The 25,694-nt window shown below is 33.7% G+C and overlaps 1 protein-coding gene across 6 annotated transcripts in view; it reads left to right on the top strand.

The window, feature by feature from the left end:
- The window catches only part of LOC124538672 (homeobox protein homothorax), a 243,659-nt gene that overhangs the window by 74,366 nt on the left and 143,599 nt on the right, over positions 1–25,694 (top strand). For all 6 annotated transcript variants that reach the window (XM_047115812.1, XM_047115815.1, XM_047115811.1 and 3 more), the window contains exon 7: positions 7,952–8,078. In XM_047115812.1, coding sequence (XP_046971768.1) covers positions 7,952–8,078 — 127 coding nt within the window. The remainder of the gene's footprint in view (positions 1–7,951; positions 8,079–25,694) is intronic.

Below are 25,694 nucleotides of genomic sequence, written 5' to 3'. Positions count from 1 at the left end.
AGTTGTTAAATGACGATTCAAAAGTGCTTGTAAAAACCTACTTGAATAAAGTATATTTTAATATTTTGAAAAAACTGGATCGCCAATGATATTAAGGCTTCATCATAGTCTCAGAAATTTACGCCCTCAGTATGTCGATTAAACAAAGAAAAGGGCATCGAATGTTCTACATTTATTTCAATCTTTGCGACCAAAGTATTCATAGAAATGAAGAAGATAACTTTGCGAGATATATCGTCTTATCAGAGAGGCTTCGGTCGTCCATTAATACTTGCGTAGCTTAAAATAAATTTCGCGATTCAATCGACAAAGACAAAAGTTATCTTATTAAGCACCATAGACACCCACACGAATTTCCCACATACCGCAGATTAAAAATCCTTCCAATAGACTGTACAGATTATCCCTAATGATAGCCGCCAGCAATAAATATGGCGGCCAAGATGGCGGAGATAGCGGGTAAAGGACGCTTTGATTGAACGCACTGGACATGTTAGATAAACGATATTTGCATATTAAATAACAATATTAATTTTCTCTTAGTTTTACATTAAAGTTTATCGCTTTAAAGCGCTCGAGCGAGCGACGGTCAGCGACGTCTGGGAGGTTATTTAAGCGAAATCTTATTATTACGTTTCTTGATACAATGTTTTTAATTACGTTAAAGAACAAAATTGATTTATAATTAATACCATGCTTAGGATAGATGAAAACATCGTGAGAATGCACGGGGATATCCTTGGATATATCTTCAATCAATTTTATTCACAAGGTAAAGAAAAGTAATCCTAGAATAAAGCTATTAAATCACTACTTGTATTGGCAATTCGCTAAATTAATTTTAATTCATAATATCCAAAAAAAATCTTACTTTTTTTTAAATATTTAAACCAAAGGTAAACATATATATTAAAGTCTATTTTATGTGAGTTTAATTGGTCGTTTTTTCATAAAACCATACATTATTCATAAATTTTATAGGCGCCACAAATAATTAACACAAAAAATATAAGATACGCGTCAGCAATCGATGTTATTACACGATAAGAACATCTCTATCGACACATGATAGTGTTGTGAATTGGGTCAGCACTACTTTAAAAAAAAATACAAACATTCGAATCGCGAAATTGATAAGTTATCGAACGACGAAAATGTTTTCATGTTTATAATACATGTGTGTGTCTGTCACGTGTTTGTGAGTTATGGTGTCCTTTCCCATGCGGTCGACGACCCATAGGCGCCTGCGCAAGTTAGGATTAACATCACGGACACCATAAAACTGTGGTGACATTATGAGTGGATCGAGGGACCATAAACGTTGACCTTGGACACTTATGACGGTAATGAGAATCGTATGTCTGTCTGTACTACGAAATAGCGTGACGCTTATTACACTTCGAATTATTAATATAACATAACTATGACGTATCTTATTTGGAATATTTGAACAAATAATCTTACTCCGCATAAATTTATATGCTTGTATGTTTATATATTTAGGCAAAAACAGAAAGACTTAATTATAAATTCAGAAGTACATAACATCTCAAAACACCATAGACATATATGCTAAGCTATATTTTTAAGTCGCACGAAATGGCCTTAAAATACTTGTGAATATAATAATGGTGATTATAGATAATCTTTTTGTATAAATTCGTAGTACATACCCTCGTGAACATATTATCTATTGTAAGTCATTTGATACTCATCGTCAAAGAAAGCTGTAATCCAACAAGTAAATATACATACCTATTCTGTAGTAGTTATTATAATCCAACAACTTGAACTAGTACGATTACAATAAGTAAGTAATAAGTTACGAAACTCGCTAAATAAATTTTTTTTAAATAATATTTATCTTAATATAAATCTTTTGTATTATTAAGTTCAGTATAATCAATTTTATAGATATTTTAATGGCTGTTTAACAAGATGAAATCTTGCAAATCAAAATAATTAAAACTACATTAATTCCGCAAAAAATATATGCCCTAATTAGTGTATGTTGTTTATTAATTAAATACATATGTATGTTGTTACGGTGATTATTTGATAAAAGTACCTGATCAGTTTCTTGCCGGTTCTTATCAGTTGCTACCACATTCAGATCGAACTGAACTGAGTTATACATTAATGATCATTTAAATTTCTCTGCAAAGGACCACTTAAGTATAATAACAGTATGATTTTTGATAAGATATACCTTAAACATGAGGAATATTCTAGAAATTATTTTATATAATACTTCTTGACTTTCGTGGAGGATATATTACACATATATATGTATTTAGCTGACTTATCTTTATATCTAAAAGTTTCTGGTCGATTCCGAACCGGTATAATAATTTTTACTTAAAATAGTTCTTTTAAAGTATGTATTTTATTATAATGGAACGCCTATTATATTGTTACCTATATGTTGTTTTTTTTTTTAATTTGATTCATTAGTTTGATCGTGAAAGAGCGCTAGAGAGACAGATAGAGTTCCTTTCACATTTATAATATTAATTTAGATTATTTTTTATTAAACAAAATACTTTAAAATACCTAAGTATTAATAAAAAATAATCTTGTGCATTAAATACATGTAAATAATATTTAAAAGAGTCAAGTTACGTTGAAGTACTAGTCTTAGGACATTTTATAAATAATGTAATACAAACATAAATGTTTGTACCGGAAGTATGTCGTAACTTAAATACTTTTACTCATATCCATGCGCGTCACGACGGACGCCATATTAAAAATATGGCGCCTAATGACAGGTTTTCGCGGTATAATTTATAGCTTCACAATCGATTGAATATTATTTGTAAATGTTAAACGTTTCTTTAATATTAAAACATTAGCGTTTTTTTGTATGAACGGTTTTCGTTTTACGATATCATTTTTTTTATCTATATTAATATTATAAATATGACAGTAACCCTTTCTGTCTGTTTGTCGCTCTTTCACAAACAAACCGCTGAATTAAGTAAAGTAACAGCCTGTAAATTTCCTACTGCTGGGCCAATGGCCTCCTCTTCTATTAAGGTTTGGAACATATTCCACCACGCTGTTCCAAAGCGGGTTGGTGGAAAGCACATGTGGTAGAATTTCAATGAAATTAGACACATGCAGGTTTCCTCACGATGTTTTCCTTTACCGTCGAGCACGAGATGAATTATAAACACAAATTAAGCACATATATAGTGGTGCTTGCCTGGATTTGAACCCGCAATCATCGGTTAAGATGCACGCGTTCTAACCACTGGGCCATCCTGTTGACGGTCGCTGAATTGAATTTGATGAAATTTGGTATAGAGCAAACTTCAAGGGCTATTTTTTTTGACAACCAACACTTTAAAATGCGAGTAACACCGCGGGCACACACACACACACGTCTTACATACATATATACTTTTAGTAATTAATGTAATGAATACTATTATAATTACAAAAATAAAATAATAGTTTAACGGAGTACATTCTAATTCAACCCTTTCATAAAAGTAAGGAATACTATTCAGAAATTAATAAAAGAACAATAAAGGGCATGGAAGTTTGTTCGATATTTAAATTATTTTGAATTTGGAACGGCGCGTGCGCACGATCGAGTTTCCGAACGCCAGGTGGGAATAGAGTCGTTGGAGTTTCGAAATACGAATTCGCGTACACTCGTTATTGAGTTAGTTATAGCTTTTAACTTTAGTCGTTATAATTATACTCATATTTAAATAAACTGTTTTGCGTGTTAAGAAATATATATTAAATATAAATATTCAATAAACTAAACATTACCGTATAGAGTCACGTAAAACGGTTTTAACATTTTTCAGAAAAAAAACAAAGCTCTAAATTTTACATTACCGCCTATTTCTGGAGCGTTCTATCAAACGTTCCAAGATGGCGGAACCCATTCCCGCTAAAAGTGGCGGAATAAACAAACAGACGAAACAAAAGAACGCTACATTAAGACGTATGACCTCTTTCAAGATGACACAATAGTAAACTCTCATTTGGGAGGATTAATGGTAATGGAAAAGTCGAGTTCCCTCCCCCCCTCCACTCCTCGCCTCCCGGGGGATGGACATCGACTTGGACGAAGCTTATCGGGGTATCTTTGACGTCATAATTTACGTTCTCATGGCATATTTTGTTGGAACTGTTTTGAAGATGTTTTTTGGTTTATGTAAGTAGGTATTACTCTCCGCGAAATTGGTCTCGCTAGCGTCGAATTGGATGCTGTAGCACACTGATAGTTCGTTCTCTTATCTGTACTTAAATTATGGAGTTACGCAGTTCTAAAATATCTTAACTGCCATCGATTACATGAAGTTATTTTTAAAACAATATTTCGCAAATGTATCCAGAAAAAAATACCTTTATATAATCCTTAAATCTTTTTTTTTATGGTATAAGTTGGCGGTCGAGCATATGGGCCACCTGATGGTAAGTGGTCACCATAACCCATAGACAATGACGCTGTAAGAAATATTAACTATTTCTTACATCGTCAAAGCGCCACCAACCTTGGGAACCAAGATGTTATTTCCTTTGTGCCTGTAGTTAATCTTAGGTATATTGAAATTACAAGGAACGACAACAGGATACAATACCGCCACTTCACCTGGGTCACTATATTCAATTGATTCGCTTTGGTTACTAATATAATTGTCTAAATGATATTTGAATTTTTTGACTAATATTTCAATAATTAATTATATCTGTGGAAAAGTTGGTAGGATGTAAATTATTCTTGGTAGACAAATTTAGATATACTCTACATAATAGATAAAGCTGACACATAACGAGATATAAAACAAACTGAAGCTGTTGTCCAAACATTTAGATTGTCATGAAATAAAGACACACACAACCTAACAAGATAACGTAACACACAATAAACTGGGATAATTCGTTGGAGGTTATGAGGCAAATATAAAAAATATTGCAAAATAAAGCAACAGATTTATGATGCAAAACTATGTTTCTATTTAGCGGATTTTAAACCCAGTTTAATCAAATTCGATTCAGTAATAGTAGAATCATGTAGTTTTCTACCAGTGAATAATTAAAATAGCTGTATTAGTTCTGGAGATTAGATTATATTATATTAATAACTAGCTACCCGCCCCGGCTTCGCATGTATGCAATGCTGATACCTATGAAGATTTTTTCTGGTTTCTTTAGTATATTGTCAATGTATTATATACAAAAACCCTTCCTCTCGAATCTGTCTATTTATTAAAAAAAAACATCGCATATTAAAAAAATCCGTTGCGTAATTTTAAATATCGAAGCATATATAAGGACAGACAGTGAAAAGCGACTTTGTTTTATACTATATATACCTATGTAATAGTATATATTGATTGCTAAAATAATAATAATGTTCTGTGACGTCATAGATCCGCCATATTCCCACGTCATCTGACACCAGGCGTGATACTGTTGGTAATTGCGACCGACTCTGACTGCTCTTTTACCGCCTACAGCGATACAAGGAGGGTTGTGTCTTACTCGAATAAATAACGCTTCATATCATAATTTAATTTACAATAATGGCACGCTTTTGTTATTTAATTGGTGGAAAACTGTTATTATTGAATTTCTATATAAATTGAACTTATTTTGACTAGTAAATTTGTCATAAGCAAAGGTCATATTTGTACGTTATACCCGTGTTACTTAAGTCATTTATCAATAAATGCTGTATATTTATATCGTTTGCGACTAATAACAGTGATGAGTCACACGACTCTTGAATAATGACATAACATTTTTTTCCCACACATCTCTATCTCGGTAACCGCAAAAAACTTTCACTCAAATCGCAAACGGTGCCCCGCCTCTTCCAGGAACCGAACCCATGACCCACACTGCGAAATTACTATTTCACGAGCGAACCCCGCCCTTAAAGCAAAGATGTTAATTTAAAAAAAAAAAAAACATTTGAAAATAATTGTTCTTGTGTGAAGTGTCTAACATTGTTCTTTTTCATTATAAACTCTTTTAATAAAAAAAAAACAAATATTAAAAAGAAAGCATGCAATTTAAAATTGCAATGATAAATACCTCAAAATCATATTTAGTACTTTTTTATCTATATCATTCAACATCGCGTGTCTGTGTCACTTATCAGAAACTATTGGAAAATAATTACAACAAAAGGTGTTATTTTGACGATCGTTAGCCAAATGGTGACTGACAGCATTCGCTAACGATACAAAATTATGCCCCGTCCTGTCCGTGGATAAACAAAATTATAACAATAAAAATAAAATTACTCGCGAACCGAAGTCACATTTGATATACACATATGGTGTGAACGCATTAGCAGGAACGCTTCCTGCGACTATAAAGGACCTTTTAAAAAAATAAACTTCAAACCGTACAATTTTGGAACGACTCAGACACAAAATTACTTGCCTGTCATTCGTATTAATAAAGCAAAATGTCGTAAAAATATATTTATTTACAAACGAATTTAAACAATTTGTATATTTTACGTTACGGCATTAAAAGCGACGTAAATAAGGAAAGTCACACGAAATTGGAAACATGTGTTCGATATTCAAATTTGGGAATAGACCTGAGTATCGTCAGATTCCGATTGGTGTAATTGAAAGTGGCGGCGGACATCTGTTCTAAATTCAAATTCGCCGTCTGTTCGGTTTCTTTAATGATTATTGAAATTGCCAGTTGTGTTATGCGTGTTCTATTTTTGAAAGGAATTTCTCGGACCGAGGCGTCATCAAACACGCGGCGTTTGGAAAGTCGCACTAGCATAAATCTATTGACAGGTAAACAGGTACACAACATACAAGTGTATTTAAAAATATAAACCTCATTAAATATTATATACTTTTGAGTTAATATATTTCTATTTTCAAGTAATTTCTATAATCGAACGAAATAATTACATGTGATTGTGACAATATTGGCTTAGATTTTATTCAAAATGCCTTCTAAGCCCACGCAATGAATTAATTTTGTTATTGCGTCGGCAGCGTTTTTTTTTATTTGAAACAGTTCGGACATTTGAAATTAGCTTACGGCTTACGGCATTGTAATCTCTAAGATATTCAATTAAGCCTCCATTATTTTAAATTAAAACAATCCTCGGTCGTAATGAGACACCTAACGATCGTTAGTGCTCGCAATCAATTTAGCGGTATATGAACAGCAATTAAAGATTTTTTTTGGTTATTACAGCACGACTCCCATGGGGGAGTTGTGTGATTATCAATCAAAACTAAGATACGAAGCAATTTTTTCAACTTCATTGATGAGATTACTTCAAACAATTGCAATTAAATAATTGAGATCATTCAGCTTAACTAAAGTCATTAGTTGCGCTGAATTTAATTCAAACATTTTTTTCTTAAAAACGCTGTAAGTATGAACGTAACTTTATTAAATTACTTGAAATATCTTAGCTTGCAGCAAATTCTCAATAATTAGTTAAAAAAATATTAAATAATAATAAAAATAAGTGTTTAAAATGACAACAAATAGTCAAATTACGAGTGGAATTGGCGAATCACGATAATGGAATAATTTGAGCGTATCGTCGGCCATTACCCGGGGCCAGGTGTCGTGTAATGGCGGACTGGCGTGCGCCCGCGCCTCATTACCTGCGACTTGCGAAACAACGGAAATTGTGAACCTATTTGTCTATGGCGAGAAATTTACTGTGTGTGATCCTTTTTGAAAGGAAATTGGGCAAATTTGTAGTCATTCAGTATCGCCTTGAACCTTGGTTTATAAGCTGTACTCCGTAAGCCACATATAATATGGAGTAAAACGCACAACAGCATACTGTAATAATATAGGTATTATATATTGTATATCTTAGTGTCAGTATGCTAGGGTACTTGTATCATTATCAACTGATCTACTTCCTTCTATTGATTTTAAGCAATGCCCCCAAAACTGATCGTTTATGTCCCTTTGTCAACAGAGACCGCCGTCGTCGTCGTTGTCCTATGGTGGTGCGGTAAACGATGATGTCCGCTCCCCGGGCTCCGGCGGCACCCCAGGGCCCCTCAGTCAGCCCCCGCCGCAGACCCTCGACGCGACAGATCCAGGTAAGCTTTTTGACATCATAGTGATATCTGCTGGTTCAGACATATAGACGAGATATTACGAGACATATAATTTTAACGATTTTTTTCAATAATGTCGATAATAGAGCCTGTACTTTGTCAAATACTACTACATCTTTCTAGTTGCAGTAGAAGTACTAATTACTAAAATATCTAATGAAATTCAGTAAAGGAGGACGTACATGTATGTTAGTTTCGCATGGTAGTAAGATCTTTATCATCCAGCTTTGAAAGGTTTGAACCTTTTTGGACAATGATTTAATGGACGGAGCTGATTCGTCGAAGCGATCTATGATATAGTTAACAAATGTAAAATGATAATAAGGGCATAAATGGTTTTTCAGTAACCGAAAGGTCGATTAATGCAAATATACAATGCAATCACACAACGCAACTACGTTTACCAACTCATTTGCATCGAAATTATAAACTTCATGTGATACAACAGCGTATAAATGCTGTCGTAAAATGGCCGACAGTGTTCAGTAGGAATTAAAGGTCAAGGGTCGGGTGTGTGACAGGTTTTTAATGAGCCGTTGTCAATAGGGCGTGCTACTCCTACGCCGCGTCTCGTACCTAACAATTAACATGTCCACACTCCGATCTAGATCCGACGCGATACGTCAACACCCGTCAAGAGCCAATTTAAAACTGACAGGCGCACATCGTCGCGTCACAATCTCGTGTCACCTTCTCCTTCCACAAAGGAAACAGTTGAGAAAAATTTGTAAAAAGAACGCAGTGAACTCTCAACGCGCGCGCTTGTCAACGTTCAGAAATCAGTCGCGAGCATCAGAATCACTCGTCGCACCGCGGCCACATGTGACGTTCTGAATCTCGATCGATTGTCATGTATCTTTCGTACGGAAATGACGGATGAGTGCGTATTGAATTGCCAGTTATGACGTTTCGGTTCCACGCCGGCGGCGACTACAATAGGTATTGAAATGAGGCGGACGACAGGATTGTGATGCATGTATCGGCGACGCATCTCTACCGATTATCGCTTTCATATGCCTATGCACTGGGTAATTTGTGTGGGATTACATTGTGTATTATTCAAAATAGCTCCGTCGCGCGTTTGAATTTAAAAAAAAAAAAACGTGTAAAGGTGTGATTTCACAAAAGACGCAATCACTGGCAGGCCTTTTGACAGCTGTCAAAAATGGCGAGCGTGTTGGCGCGAAAAACTAACAAAGCGTCAGTGATTTTATTTTTTTAACATTTTCACATTTTTCGTGGAAAAATTATGCTTTCGGCACACGTTTGTGTAATTGTTTGGTTTGTCGTACGGTTTTGTTGGCGTGACCGTTGCAGAATGAACTAAATTGAATTTTGGTGAACCGGGACAATGATTCGTAAATGTCAAGGAAAAAATAAACTTTTATAATAAAACAGATACAAAAATCCTTTTGTCGTTCAGTACGTCACCGAAAACTGTTAACGAGGCGTTTTTTACGATAAAAGCTAGCGGTTAATTCGAATGAAACATTAGTAGGCCCTCAGTCCTCATCCAATGGAGTCACTTGACCCAGCGCCCTTGAGTCGTAAAGGGCTAACTTCAGCCCGTGAATTATTCAAAATTCCAAAATTTCCCTATAATTCAATCAAGCCACGTTCCCTCGTCCCGGGGGAGGGCGGAAGGGGGGATGATTATTTGCGAATTTAATATTAATTAACTGACGTGCTCGGCCCGTAATTGCGTTTTTCAATTACATCTGACAATTATGCGATGAAATTCGGATGAGCCGAGATGATTCGACTAATTGTCTGCCGGAGAGCGTTTTTTGTGTACATAATTCACATAGGTGCCCACATCGCGCCGTGCAATCGGCCATAGTTCGTGTAGTAATTAAGGTCGCCATTTTGATGACTTTTATAATTGACCGAATTAATTTTAAACATTATTTTATTAGAACGCAACTCGATTTTGTAATAACGTTTTTTAACTAAATATGCAATGCTCTTGCTAACCTAACGTTAAGCATGAAACGAAACTGGTAATAAAATTCAGTATTATTTTGCGCTTAGATAAATTAACTCCGAAAAAAATTCAGTACGAGCGTGCATTATTCCGAAACCCGAAACTAAATTCGTATACAATTATCGCGTTATCGGGGCGGTAGGGGGCGAGATACCAAATAAAATTATCACAAGTTTGCTTCCATTCTCGTCATAACTCCCCCACTCGTCACAAACACCCTCACGAGACCTGTGTTGGTATGCCGAGCACGCGATGACCGCTCGTCTTGTAGTTCCGAGTCATTTTTAAATCGCTTAACTCGTAATATTACTTCTTAAATAACTATTACGCGCTCATATACGAACAATGTTATTTTATGTGAGTAAACCGAGCTTTTGTACGCGGCCATATATCTAGGTGTGAATATTGTTGCATTGAATATACTAATATATAACGCTCATGAGTTTCTCCGATTGATAATTAAAGACAAGTGCATAAAGGTGATAAGTAACATTTTGTAAAATAATAATTTTATGTCACACCACCTTCATTTATGACATAAAATTGTTGTTTTGAAAATGTTACATAGGACCTTATCACAGTCACTCTCCATCCATCAATCGGTTCTCGATTCCTTGACACTCAAAATCCGAAGGCTGCCAAGACTTGAGGCCCAGGACTATTCGTTTTATTTATATTCTGATGAATGGGTCACGAGAAAATGGCAATGACTTATCACTAGCTGATTTAGCTTGAACGCAGGACGTTCAGAGTAGCATCCTGGTACATTTTCAGGCAAATCGACCACCGTGTGGTAAGTGATCACCATTGCCCATAACCAATGCGTCACCAACTTTGGCTTAGACGTCTATTGTGCCTGTTGTAACATTGACTTATTCGACCTTTAAACCGGAACACAACAATATTAAGTATTGCTGCTTGCAGAATAACAACAACAACAGCCTGTAAATTTCCCACAGCTGGTCTAAGGCCTCCTCTCCCTTTGAGGAGAAGGTTTGGAACATATTCCACCACTGTTCCAATGTGGGTTGATAGTTGAACTAATACCTAACCGAGCCAATATAGCGCTACCAAGTAAAATCGTCAGTGATCAAAACAGCGACTGTTTATAATATAATTATATTACAAGTTGCCAGATCTCGTCCGTCACGCGACTCTACAAATAAACGGAACGAAATATTTGGAATCGATTCGCCTTTTCCACGGTTGTCACTGCGTCCATTTTGTTTAGCATTTATTGATTTTCTACACTAATTGTAAAACTGGTCATTGTTAGTTTATTGTAACGATATCGTTCGAAGCGAGACTACGTCCTCGGTGACTTATGTTACCATCTAGAAACAAAATTATATCGAATATTTATTTTATAACACATGTATAAACTTTAAACAATAGTGAAATACCTTAAAAAAATCGATTAGGTATTATACTGTATTATATTAGGTATTATTATCGACAAAACTATTTCTGTAGTAAGCAAATAAGAAAACATATACATTACCTTCAACTACAGCATTAATTTTTATAAATTTACGACAGTTTTAAATATTAGGTAATTGCAGTCCGCGATTTCGTTATAAGTAAAAGTAACAGACTCTAAATTTCCCACTGCTGGACTAATGGCCTCCTCTCCCATTAAGGACAGAGAGCTTGGAATATATTCCAATCTGTTATAAGTATATACGAATGTCTGTATGAAAAGAATAAGTCGAATGAAATAAGGGTTTAAAAAAAATTACCAAATAAAGTGTCGTTAGATCATTAATGTAATTTCATATAAGAAATCGTATACGACGTGTGATGGAACATTTTCAAGAGTAAAATTCCCGCCATTTTAGACTCACATTGTCATTATGGACATCTAGGAACATACCCCATCTCGGCTGCTAACAAACGCAATTCGGACACTCGATATCATCCATAGCCAATAAAGCAACCCTTAGGGAACCAAACTTATCAATATTTCGAGCACAAAATTGAAAATTACCGGCGCCGAGACTTACATAACTCAAAGATATCGAAACCAATATAACATTAGCTGTACTTTATCCCGCTGCTTCCCATCGGTTTTCACGTCACGCACAAGCGCACTTACTCTAAATGTAATCATAAAATTGTTCTTAATAATTCACGCGAGAGCGGGACGGATGACGTCGGAACGGGATAGTGTTTGGGATTATTAAATTCTGTGAATGCTCACTTTGTATCTAATATTCGAACGTGTTTAATATTAGATTAGTGAGGGGCGCTACCCCGGGCCCCGGAGGCGTGGTCTCTTCGTGATAGATTCGCGTTACCTACAGGTTTTCCACGAATTATGATTGGTTGACGATTCTCATTTGGTAATGGAAAACCTAAGACGCATCGCGTGTCTGTTACGGAACGAAAAAGTGACTTGTCAGCTTGTTATGTTCTAAATCAATCGTCCCGCATGTATTTGCGCTCTATTTTCGTAAACAATCTATATTAAGTAAAGTAACTCTATCTGTCTGTATATCACTCTTTCACGACCAAACTGAACCGAATTTGATGAAATTTCGTATGAAGCAAACTTGAACTCTAAGAAAGGATAAGGGCTACTATTTTGCCTGACACAATATGAAAACCAATACCTTAAACCGCGGGCGATTACTAGTTTTATATATTGAGATAAAAATACTACTATTAATTAAATTAAAGTATTATCTACCCTGTTGGGTATCATCGAAATCCATCCAATAGTTTTCGTATTATTCGTATACATACAAACAAATGTTCAAGATTAGTTACAGAGTTATGAATGTAGTTCTTACAAAGATTCAATTTCTCAAAATATTATTCTTAAAATTAACAATGTGATACATAAACTCTGAATAAGAGTAAAATTAAACTGTACAAATGCAATAACTTATAATTGTAAAGAAAACCATTCATACATTCATTCAAAGGGAATGAAATCGCTTCACAAAAAAAATACAGATTTATCATCCATTTTTATTACAAACGCATCTTTCGTTCATAACACCGGTGCATTCCACGTTCGACTTTTTTATTTTTATTTCGTGTTATTAACATAAAATTAATTAAAAATATATTTTCTAAATCAAGTTATTGGTTGTAATATTTTCATTCAAATGAAACTTTAGTAAAATTTATTAATAGTTACTTAATTGTTTTATAATTGGACTGCTTTTAACATTGACCGCTGGGTCCTTCCCACTTTAATTTTTTAACCTAACTGCAACTCCAATGCATGTTGCTGAATATACATACAGTAGATCATAGATCGTGCATCTTAGCCGATGATTGCGATTTCAAACTCAGGCAAACACCAAATCATATCAAATCAAAATAACCACTATGTATATGTGCTTAATTTGTGTTTATAATTCATCTCGTGCTCGGCGGTGAAGGAAAACATCTTGAGGAAACCTGCATGTGTCTAATTACATCGATATTCTGACACCTGTGCATTCCACCAACCCGCATTGGAACAGCGTGGTGGAATATTTAGCAAACCCTCTCCCAGCAGTGGGAAATTTACGGGCTGTTACTTTTATTTTTTTAGTAGGTCTTCATCCAGTGTTTCGATTTGAATAGTGAGTCAGCCAGTGTAACAGTCACAAGGTGTATAACATCTTATCATGTCATATTATGATATATACATAGCTGAACAGGGAATAAACTTCCACATATAAAACTATTACCCCATCGGAGTTACAACAAAATTACAATACAGGGTGATTCCATTGTCATACCCTTTGATGTTCGGCGGCTGATCCGTGGTAATTGCCAGGATAATGCCTCGAGGGTTTGTCTGTTTGTTTGTGAATCAACTCTGGTGCTATTGAACTGTTTACACTGTTTGATATACATAAATATATTTCATAATGAAACTTTGAATAATTTTAAACAATAATATTTGTAGATATTGGATCTGCATCAGTTCTGAATTCAAAGTAATTAAGTTATATTCATTGAAGTATATTTTTCCAACTGTACAGTGTTGCCATGCTTTACAATGATAATAAAAGCAACTTTTTTTATACCATAGACAATACAACTCTCTTTCTTTATTCTTTAATCACACATAACGAATAGTTTGTTAGGTTATATTAACAAAAACATAATTCTACGCATCACTAACAAATGTCGAATCAAATTATTATATTCGTTCCAAAATGATCCTTATCTCTTTGAAAATAGGATTCATAGGAAATCACTGAATCCAAGTGTGACCGTGTGTATAATTTTTTTTTATCTTCAAAAGGGTGAGAATTACATTTGACGAACAAAAAGCTGTCAAAATGACAAAGTGATTCGTCATACAAATGACAGCTGCATGTTAGAAAGAGACAGATGATAGCGATAGAAAGGGATGGTAAATAATGCGTCGAACAAATCGACAATCATAACTGTCTTTTTGTTAATAGTTAAATCCTTTTATGTGTTTGTATATCTGCCCCATTACAAATAGTGTACAACCCTTTTGATAATATTCGATATTTGAAAATGTAATTGTGAATTTTAAATTTAGAACGTCTGCCTAAGAATAATAAATAGGTATTGTTGTAGCTTCGTAATAAATCGCTTCGAAAAATGTACTAAAGTTACAGGGAATTGTCGTTTCACAGTACTTGGTTGTCATCTCAAAATCTTTCTTCAAATCATCCAACACAATCAGATTTCACAAATAAACCCATTACAATACATAAGAATATACATATTCTACCCACTGCGCCTCCTCGGCTTTATAAAATAGGTTTGAAGCATACACAAACTAAAATTAAAAAAAAGTAAAATTTCACTTTATCTTTAAACACAGAAGCTAAAATTTTTTACAACAAACATAAGTTTCGTAAAAGAAACATTACATCTCAAAGCTCAGTAGTTTGACATGATAATACAATTTTTCTACTTGCATCTCATAAATATAATTACACACAAATTGTGTACTTTAAGCTACCGTGTATTTTATGAATGCGACCAATATATCTTGACCCTTCCGTTCCTCACTGAATCACCAATTTTCCACTTCGTCTAAGGTCTCACAATTTGGCTATGTTTTTACGCATTAGCATTTTTAAATTTGAAATATTTATTCAAGTAGCCTATTTTAGGTTGTTTGTCTGTCTGTGAAAGGGCCGCAAATGTGCCCAATATATCATTGTTCGTTTTTAAAACTACAAAGCAATTTTCTGTTCAAGCTCATTTACATACGGAATAGGCATTGAGAAATTACCTCCGAGAAATAACCTTTTCACTATATGTTAGCCTGGTACTTTATTCATAGACGTAGTTATAAGCTAGATTTTTAGGTTTCGTCTAAAAGTATTTTTAATCTATGTCTCTGCTATTTGAAATGCTCAAGTATTTCCGCTATGTTACTGAGGAATCTAATTTTCCAGCGTTTAGGCATCCGGCGCACTTGCAACTGGATGCCGCGCGTAACTGTCGTGCGTCTGAACCTTGCATAAGGCTGAATTACACTGAGTGTTGGCTATTAAACTGGCGCTAATGCAACATGGCGTCATTTACAAATTTAAATTAAACCATTAAATTTCGTTTTCCATTTTTAGATAAAGTAAAATGTGCGTAATGAATGTATTATGATAATCTTGTCCTGTTTACTCGAGAGAGATTAATTTACACATAATTATACATAAATCTTATAATCACAGACCATTGTTTTAACAGTTTTTGTATTTCATTAATTAACATATTTATAAATTATTAAATACCTATCGTGAACGTCTATTAATAAAATCTTTGAATTACAAATTTTACGTTACTTAAAATGTAGTTTGAAACGTATTTATCTTAATTTCAACGGCATATCTTTGACAATTGTATGACGTCGCATAATTATCATATTCATAAATCTCGAAATCATATTCCACGTGATGCCGGTGGTCTGATAGGCGAGTCGAATCCGACCGATCACCGTTTGTTTCTGCTTATATATCTTCTATAACACTTCTTCTTCGACGCAACATTGTCATCTCAGAACGCTTCGAGCGATTTTGGTATTTACTCCCAATAGAATACGTCTGACATTTCAACCAAACACAATTGGAACGAGTACGATAATATCTGGTCTAATAGAAGCAGCTTTGAACCATATATCGTTGACAATAGGAGAGTTTTTCGTTTGTTATTTAAATTTTTTTCAGCTAAATTTTCACGGTTTTTAAAATCATTGGAGCGTTTTTAGCAAGCCAGTCTTTGAGCACAAGACGTTGAACGCTGAATTAATTGGCTTCATTGTTTTTTTAGCCTTTGAAATGTAACGTGTGGCTCGTTAAGTTGATTTAGACATCGAATTAAACGAAAGTTTAAAACTGTTAGGTTTGTAATTTATACGTCGGGTAACGAGGTGGTCGGAGTCGCTGGAATTGTTCGACGAGGAATTCTCTAAAAATTTCATTATGTGTGTTTTTTTTTTATATGTAATATTCTCGTTTGAGATATTTCGGTTGCATTTAACACTTTCCGTCTTGTATACTCGACGCAAGCGTTTAACGTAAGCTGAGTAATTGAAATGAGCTCTATAGGCGTTAACTGGAGTTTATGTTAGTTGTACAAATCCGTTGTAGAATTATTTCAATTGTTTCCGGTATTAACAAAAAATAATACCATGAAACACAACATCGATATTTTTCCTTTAAATATAATTTATTTTAAAGACTTTATGGTATAGAATGAAGGACATTTACATTCATAATGGGCAGTTCGGCCAAAATCTGTCAGGAGGTGATCATGATCATCTTGATTAGTAAGACACGTCTGTCTACCAAAAGTACAATATTCAAACTCAATAGCAAACGGTTTGGAAAAACACAGGCAAAAACTAGGACACATTAATTTCTTACATAAATCAGAAAGAGAAGACGTACCTTCTTTATTAAAACATCAAATGATCTAACCCCATATACAATTTTATAATATTTGCATAAAATAATATGCAGGAATCTTTATTCCAATATTAGTTAAATGCATGCATATGCTGTAATTTATTCATGGAACCGTAGCCACACCCATCACGAGTTAACTTGTGTGATCGACAATAGAAATTAACATTATCGTAAGGGGAGGAAATATTTTGATTAAAAATTTACTCCGAGAGCGTGGGGTCACTTGGACCATGGCCCCTGACAGATGTCAATCTGGTGTGAACGGTGGATCCGCGTGTTGGTGGGGCACTGCTCGAGTGCCATCATGGTATATGAAGCTGTTTTTTTTCAAATGTGATGGTATTATTATCGCCCTGTTGTATATACAGGACAAATATTTATGTAAATTAAAAGTCACTCATATAGCAGATACGCCCTTACTTTTTAGTAGTTATATTAAAAACTGCAATTGGTTCTGAAAGGAAAGGAAATTATGGTAGGCTCATATTACGAGAAAATAAATAATTAACATTATTAAAATAACATAATTAATAAAATAGTATGTTTAGATTTTGTCCAACACCTAACGATTTCAAGAATTCATTTCCCCGCTTTTACTAAATAAAACAAAAATATTGGTAAAATGCGATAGTTTATTTTACATAGTACATAATTAATTACATAATATACCCATATATAATTTTTTATTTGAAGGCTATTTGATTGTAAATATTTACGACTGTTTACAGCGAACGTTGAAATATAGACATCTGATACAGTGTTTAATATCTCGAGTAATATTAATAGAATACTCAAGTTTATAAAACTTTCGAAGCCTTAAACAAAATATCGACCTTGGACCATTAATTTTAAGATAACACGATTAAGAAACACGACGGTTTTCCCATATTGATTTTCAGCATATCTTACATAGATGTTAGGCTTGTAACGATAACACTCACAAGACTGATATTTAAAGGTTATTTAGGAATACACAAACTTACATATATGTATGATTTCAAATCATTACACTCCTTTTTAGAGCAGTCGAACAATTAATAGACATGTTTTGTTACTGATTTTTAAATTAATTAAATGTATTGTTTATAGCAAATGTTCCACTGTTAGGCTAAGTCCTTCCCTTGTAAGGAGGATAAGATCTAATGTGGATGGAGCATATGCAGGTTTTCACACATTTTCCACCGGAAAATTCAGTGGCCCTTATTCAGTTAGCATTTGTCATGTGTTGTGGGCTGGATTTGTAGATTTAATTATATGCGTCATTTGATTGGTTTGGCTAGATAGATTAGTTGATGATATTCTTACTGGTTATTCTTAATAAAATTTTCATTCCTGAAATGATTCAAATTGCTTGAAAATAAATTGGGATTAATATATCATCCATACTAATATTTTAAATGCAAAAGTAGCTTTGTCTGTCTTTCTGTCTGTCTCGTTTTCATGACAAAATTACTGGACCGATATAAATAAAATTTGGTACACAAATAGTCTAGAGTCTGAGTCAGGACATAGGCTACTTTTTATTGGAAAAAAAATTGTTTTAAACAAAGAGGAGAGAGGAGGTATAACATCAATGTAGTATTTTAAGTTAATTTGTAAATATATTCATATTCTACGCTAGCAAAGCCACAGTGGAAACATCTAGTGAAAATATAAATTGTTTTTATGTAAGAATTTTTGACAAAATCCTTATGAAATGTATTGTTGTTATGGCCTCCCCCTCCCCCCCTAGCATGGTCACCCCACACCATGACAATTATTGCATTACGCGGAAAGGTGTACATGAACGGTCGGACGGTAATCTTACATGACATGTATAAATATTAATATGTCTGTGTGTCCGTTCGGATGCGTTGCTTTTTGCAATTACTCATCCCCTTCTGCTGGCTGGTCAGGCGCGAATCGATTGTTTGTCGAGGGTTCCGTACTTGTATTTATTGCCAATAAATTCACCAAGAATAAGGGACTATTTAGAAATTAGTTCTGTTTCACTAGATCTGCCACTTTGCTGTGCTTGGAATAATTCTGCGAATATTAAATATATTTAAAATGAAGATATATCACGAGATTTTTACATTTTATGGCATCCTGTTTACGCGTGTTACAAAAAAACTACTAAAAGGCCTCTAAGATAGCGTCTTATTTTATTTCTTCTTAGTTGTCCGACTATATTTCAAGCTATTTACTAATTATCTTTTATAATAATATTTTCTTTGCATAATTATTTAATGTATTTATCACCTGTCATCAATTATACAAATGACATGTGTATTAATAACTTCACCATACAACAAGAATAAAAACAGTCAAATGCCCATTCAATTGCTTATAAGGTTCAGATTCCACCACACTGTTCCAGTACTTGCCAAACAAGTGGCAAAATTTAATCTAGTACATACAACCTGCTTGGTTTAACTCCACATAATTTGTAATTAGTTTAAATTAAGAACATCAAGCAAAGTTGTCAATGTTGAAGATTGTCTATGCCAAACGCATGGCAATTTGCTTGGCGCTAGGGCTTTGAGCAGGCTCGACTGTGTAGGTACCGATCAGTTATCACGGCACTATTTGGTATTGTTATATTGTGTTCCCGTATAGTGAGTGAGTCAGTGTAATAATACAAGGGACATAACATCTCAGTTCCCAGAGTAGGTGGCGTATTGTTGATTTAAGGTTTAATATTTCTTACCGTATCGCTGTCTCTGGACTTTTTGGATGAAATTGAAAAATCGCCTTAATAAGATCCTTATCTAAATTAAAAAGTTATTTATTAAAGGACATGTTTGTGTATCCGAGTTGTGTAGAAGAAACTTTCTTACGAATAAATAGCTTTTTTTATTTTCGCCTGACCCCGCAAAGGTACGCCGATTTATCAGGCGTGTCGTTCAAAATATATTGCACAATAGTTTTGCCCTTTGTGATTTTTCTTCTTGTACATAAAAGTATTACATGGCTAAGTATTTATGTGGTATGCGGGACATAAGTCCACGGCAATTTGTTAGGGATAGGTCGAATGGATGTGGTTTTGTAGGAAAAACCCACGTTTTGGGCGTAGTCATGTCTTGGACGAATGAATTTTTCATTTTATGCTACCCTGGTACTTTATTTTGATTCATTATTATAATATAACCCGTGGTGACCCAGTAGATTTGGATCTTAAGCCTATCGCTACTTCAAATCTAGACTGATTGTCGGGAGGTAGCTAACTCAACTCAACTTAAACAATATCCATCAGTACACGAATAATGGCCTTTGTAGCTTTGGTCTTTCTTTATAAGCGTTATACATAGTATGAAAATTCGAAATTAAAAAAATAAATGTTATGTGATTGGCTATTAATAAAATCACGAAGATGAATTCTCTCCAATCATTGGTAAAATTTGAGTTGAAATTGATAGTATTGGCTCTTATGAAAAGTGTTTTTTCTAACATTGTATGATTGTATTTATATTTCAATGAAGTTTTGTTTACAATTTTGTTAATTCGAATTTTTTTGTTACAGGTAAGAGATAATCTGTTTAAAATCAATTCACAAGGTAAGCTTAAAAATAATAAGAAACGTACCAGGATTCTCTAGTTCAATGTATCCTATGTTTTGAATATATTATGCACTATTATAACATTATGTTTTAGTCAGAACACGTCGTAGACAGGTTATATTACACAGAAATAAATACTATATATGATGCTTTTGCGTTGAAAACGAATTTGAAAAAATAAAACGAATCTTTATTTAGAACTCAATTTTCTAGCAACATTAAATCCCCAAAGTTTAGTGACCCATTACTCACCGTTCACCAGTTTATGGACCCTTAATGCCTAATTCCTATCACGTACAACCCCCTCCCCTCGCGACATTTTATTTAATCAAGACCACTTTTTAACATTCTCAAGGCAATGTCCATAATATTTCTAAAACGTAGAAAAATAATGAAAGCTACTGGCAACACTTCCTGTTTTCTTTGTTTTGCCACTCGAATATAAATGGGGGTGTATGCGCTCAGTCGTGATATTATTTCCACCGATGATATATTGTCCTATACTAACTATTTTTTTCTGCTTTGTTCATAATATATTCATACTATATAAAGTGACAGCTGTTCCACTATGTAATGCTTCCCCTATGTTTTGATCTGAAGGAAACACAATTTCATCCAAGATATGATTTTCACTGCTGAGTTTAAGATGAAATTGAAAATCACACAGATTATACAAGTGATCATTATTTTGTACATAAACTCAAATAAATGATTGAAATGATATATTTTGTAAAATCATGCAAAAAAGCTCAAGCCGTCCCGTTTTAATTTGACACTAGACAAATCGTCAGACCGATTTAAACTTTCGTTACAAGCGTAATAATCTTTGAAAACCGTAGTTTAATTACGGTTTTGATGAATTTCACCGAATTAACAAAACCCGAGCAACATTCCCGGACTTTAGTGCGTCGTTAAAGATTTTTTCCTACCCACTGTGCAGCGTCCGCGCATAAATACCGAAACTGTCAGATATCTTCGGTAAAACCTTGTGAATTTGTCGTTAACGTCGATACGACTTTACAGCCGTAAGATTATTGTGATATAATTTTTTTTTCTGGCTTAAGATAAACACCTCTCCCGGGGAGGGCGTTTTTAATTTGATTTTTTACAACTTTTTCGAATCGTTAAACGCGCGGGTCAGGTCGGCGGGTCAATTAAAACACTTTTAACAAAGGCACGAGTATTTTTCATTTATAAGTTTTATTGGGCTGTAAAAAATTTAATTGTAATAAATATTATTTCTGAATATGTTTATGTCTTAAGCGGTGACGAGACGCCGATTGGGTCTCTTTGGTCTCTCTTCTCTCGGGTTATATTTGTTCTGTTTATAAAATACAAAATAACGAGTCGTATTTTATTTATTTAATAAAAAAAAACTCGTAAAAAACTATCGTAAAAACAATAAAATTATATGCCTTATAAGTGTTATTCGGTGCTAAAAGAAACGTTACTTAAAATCATTACAAATTACGTAAAAATAATAAACAATTGTCATAAAAAGTTTTACAATTGACAATAATAATTACTTATTCAATTTATTATTTATACCTAGTATATACACGCTACTGGATTACCACTCCTTGACTCCATTTTCAAATTAGACCCTGCCAATCCAAAAGCATTCTAATCATTGGTTTAATATAGGAGTTCTAAATTCAAACATCAACTTATCGTATCGTTAACATTCCATGTTACTTTTTTAAATTTTCAAATAAGGAATAGGCAACAACATACAAAGTCTATGATTCGATATCTATGAATGGAATCCATAAACAAACGAGTATCATCTATTAAAAATGCATTTGTTTGAGATTTGTTTTTTTTTTATTTTCGTTTCTTGGTCTCCGAACGCTCCCTTAATGACTGTAGGCATTAGTTATCTTAAAATTACGCCTGATAGGTATTCTAGGGGTTCAAAAGAAAAAAAAATAGGGGTGCAAGTGGGGGTCGCTGATAACGAGGACTGAAAGAGGGCCTCTTATCTGCCGCTGTGATAGACAGAAAAAGTAATTAAGTTTTTTTTGTTTCGAAAAAAGAAATTAGATTTGGTCGGTCCGTTAATGTGTTTGTGATTCTTTTTAATTATCTGATCTGTGCATTCCCTTGTCTTTAATTGGTTTTTCTTGATTTAAACCACGGAATTATAAAACCCTAATTTATGTATGAAATGTTAAGAATTTTAACTTCGAAGACATACATACATTATTGACGCTCATGAAAGTTAATCTTATAATTATTTAGATTTTAATCGTTGTGATTCTAATTCTAAAACTTATTTAATTCATTTTAGACTAAATAACAAAAGTAACAAGTTTCAAACCATCCAATAAAAAGGTTTTTATCATAATATTGCTGTTACATTTTCAAAGAAAAAATAAAAAATAAAAATTGAAACATCTCTAAAGCAATCTCCCTACCGTCAAGCGAAACAGAAATACGATCGCGAAATGTAACAGAACGAGACGGGAAATACAAAGGGGCGCACTCGGATGCAAGGAAAAGTATTGTTTTAAAGACATTTTTAATTTCCCGTAGTTGATTTATTACCGAGTTCTTTCGTGTGAATATGTTACAATCGATATAAATATTTTTTCGTACGCGCCGCGAGGGGAGCGCGTCCCCCGCGATGATTTGAATTTAGAACGCGTGGAACAATATTTCGGAATGCCTTTGCGGGTGACGTTCACGTGATTATTTTGAATTTGGAATATCTTAGAATCAAAATGGCTGCACACATTTTAACAGTATTGTTTGTCTATTTGATTTAAAATTTAATTTATACAATAAAATAAGACGTCATTGTCTTAGAATGAAATCGCAAGCTAATAAGCCGTTCTCGCAAACAAAATAATTTGGCCCATAAAGCTAGATAGCGTTACAACGAAGTTTACGATAACAACCGGTGCGCTTTTAAAGTAATCGGCTTAAACTCCGCTATACTTCGCCTTGCTTCACTTTGCTTCTTTAGACTTAGCAATGTCTGTGTATTTTAGCGGTGACGCGTGAAAAACATTATTTTTAACGTACACTTTTATTATGGCTTACTACCTTTGAGTACAATATTTTTTATTTACTACTTCAATTTGTTTTGAAAAATATTTTTCAATAATATAGGTACTGAAAACATTCTTTAAAATATACAAAAAACTAATTTAACACTTATGCGAAAGGATTTTGAGTCACTTATTATTTTAGAATATAATTAAATATTTAAATTAAATAAAATCACTATTTCTACATTAGCATGGACCACCAACGTTCCAATGTTTTGAATTTAGAACGCGATTAAAAACATGCTAATCAGCAATGGCGGCTTCCCGCCTTGATTTGCAAACAGAGATGCAGTGACGATTGTATGTTGATTGTATCTCGTGTCACTGTATCCTCTAAAACTAATTTAATATACGAAAACAGCAATTAATATCTAAACAATAAGCTTTAAAATCCTCTGTATATGTTTGGTCTTTTTTTATAAGAATTGAATCAGCCTTCGTACAGTTCAATGACGTTTGCCATATTTTTTTCTTAATTTAAAAATCCTAACAGACTAAAACTATGCGAATTTATTGCGAATTAAATCGATTGATAATGTATATATCAGTAAATTATTATGTAGTTGATTTGCTAAAAGTAATTTCTTATAAACAAAACGCTATCACCTAGCATTAATGATATCTGATGAAAACATATTTTCATAGCTATTAAAAATAATTGTATTAAAGAGATGACTGCTAACTAAAATACTGAAACATTTTAACGAAGGAAAATTTATGCATGATAAATCTATTTCGATAAGACTTGTGGTGATTTATATTGCGATTAAAGATTTAAAAATATCGCAGGAGGTTATTTTTTAAATGTGGTTTTGTGTATCTGTGTATAGTTTTTTTCTGGCGAAAGTGGCGTGCGATCATTCCGCGCAGTTGACTGCGGTAGTTTTTTCACGCGTTAATACGTGGTTTCGTACGCGGTGGCGATTTACGACGCGCGGATGTGATACATGTGTGATGTGATAGGCACGATATGGTTTATGGCTTTTTTAATTTTTATTGTTTATTTGCAATGAGGTTTTAATGTAATTTATGTATCTAGTTTGGATTTTATACATTTTTAAATTATTCTTAAGTAAGTTTGTATGTTTTGTTTATTTCTGGAGTTTCCGAACGTCTTAGATTTGTTATAAAATAATAAAAGCAAAATGGGGTAAGGTAAGTCCCGAGAAAGGATTCAAAAGAAAAAACGACTGTTTCCCATTTCCATCTAGCAATTGTTTACCAGGCGTACATAAAAGCACAGGTGTACTCAGAGTCATTTGCATACATAATCGCGGAGACAAAGACGCTAGGCCTACCACTCACCGTTCATGCATCCCTAGTAGCCATTGTGATAAATGTTAATGCATTCGAATGCTTAAAAAATAAATACAAACAACCGAACCGACATTTCGTTTTTTAGCCAAATCCAGCAATTTAGAAAAATAGTAAATTATTTTAAAAAATACCTAGGTGTGTGTTTATCTTTTATTTTACATGAAAATAGAAGTCATTATTGGCAACAAACTTGCAACATTTTGACTAGAAGTTTCAGTCGTTTCTAATTGAATTCAAAATTAATTTAGTAATTTCCTTTATAATTTTATCGTTTATATATTATTATTAGTAAACGTAATTAATGCATGCTAAGGAAGTTACAATAATTATAGTATTTAACATATCTATCTACGTTCCTCCAACGAAACAAATCAACGTACGCTTTACACGGATCGATTACTTTGAATTATACTATAACCACCTCATTAACATGTAAATTAGTTGGCCACAACAATAACATAACCTAACCAGGAACGCAACAAAACGCCTTTTTAAAGGATGAAAATGAATACCAGAGAGGAACGGGCGATTTTAATTAGAACGGTCTGCCTCGGGCGACCGCAGCGGCCGTAACTTGGTACCAGGCGAACAGAACCTGGGGAGCGTTAAAAAATTAACCGGTGCTGTTTAGAATATTCTAACTCCGATCTCTAACATCTTCCCCGCCTATGAAGTCTTAGTAATTAAGACCGACGATTCTTATTTATAACGCATTGGGCGAGCCAGCCTGTGCTCCGTGTACAAAATTGACTTACTTAAAATTTATTTATTACTTCTTATTTAATAAAACTTATTTTTCTAGGCGGCATAAT

Source organism: Vanessa cardui, chromosome 20, assembly GCF_905220365.1.
Source record: "Vanessa cardui chromosome 20, ilVanCard2.1, whole genome shotgun sequence".
NCBI lineage: Eukaryota > Metazoa > Arthropoda > Insecta > Lepidoptera > Nymphalidae > Vanessa > Vanessa cardui.
The sequence above is the reverse complement of the archived record's forward strand: the minus strand, read 5'-3'. Positions and strand labels throughout refer to the sequence as shown.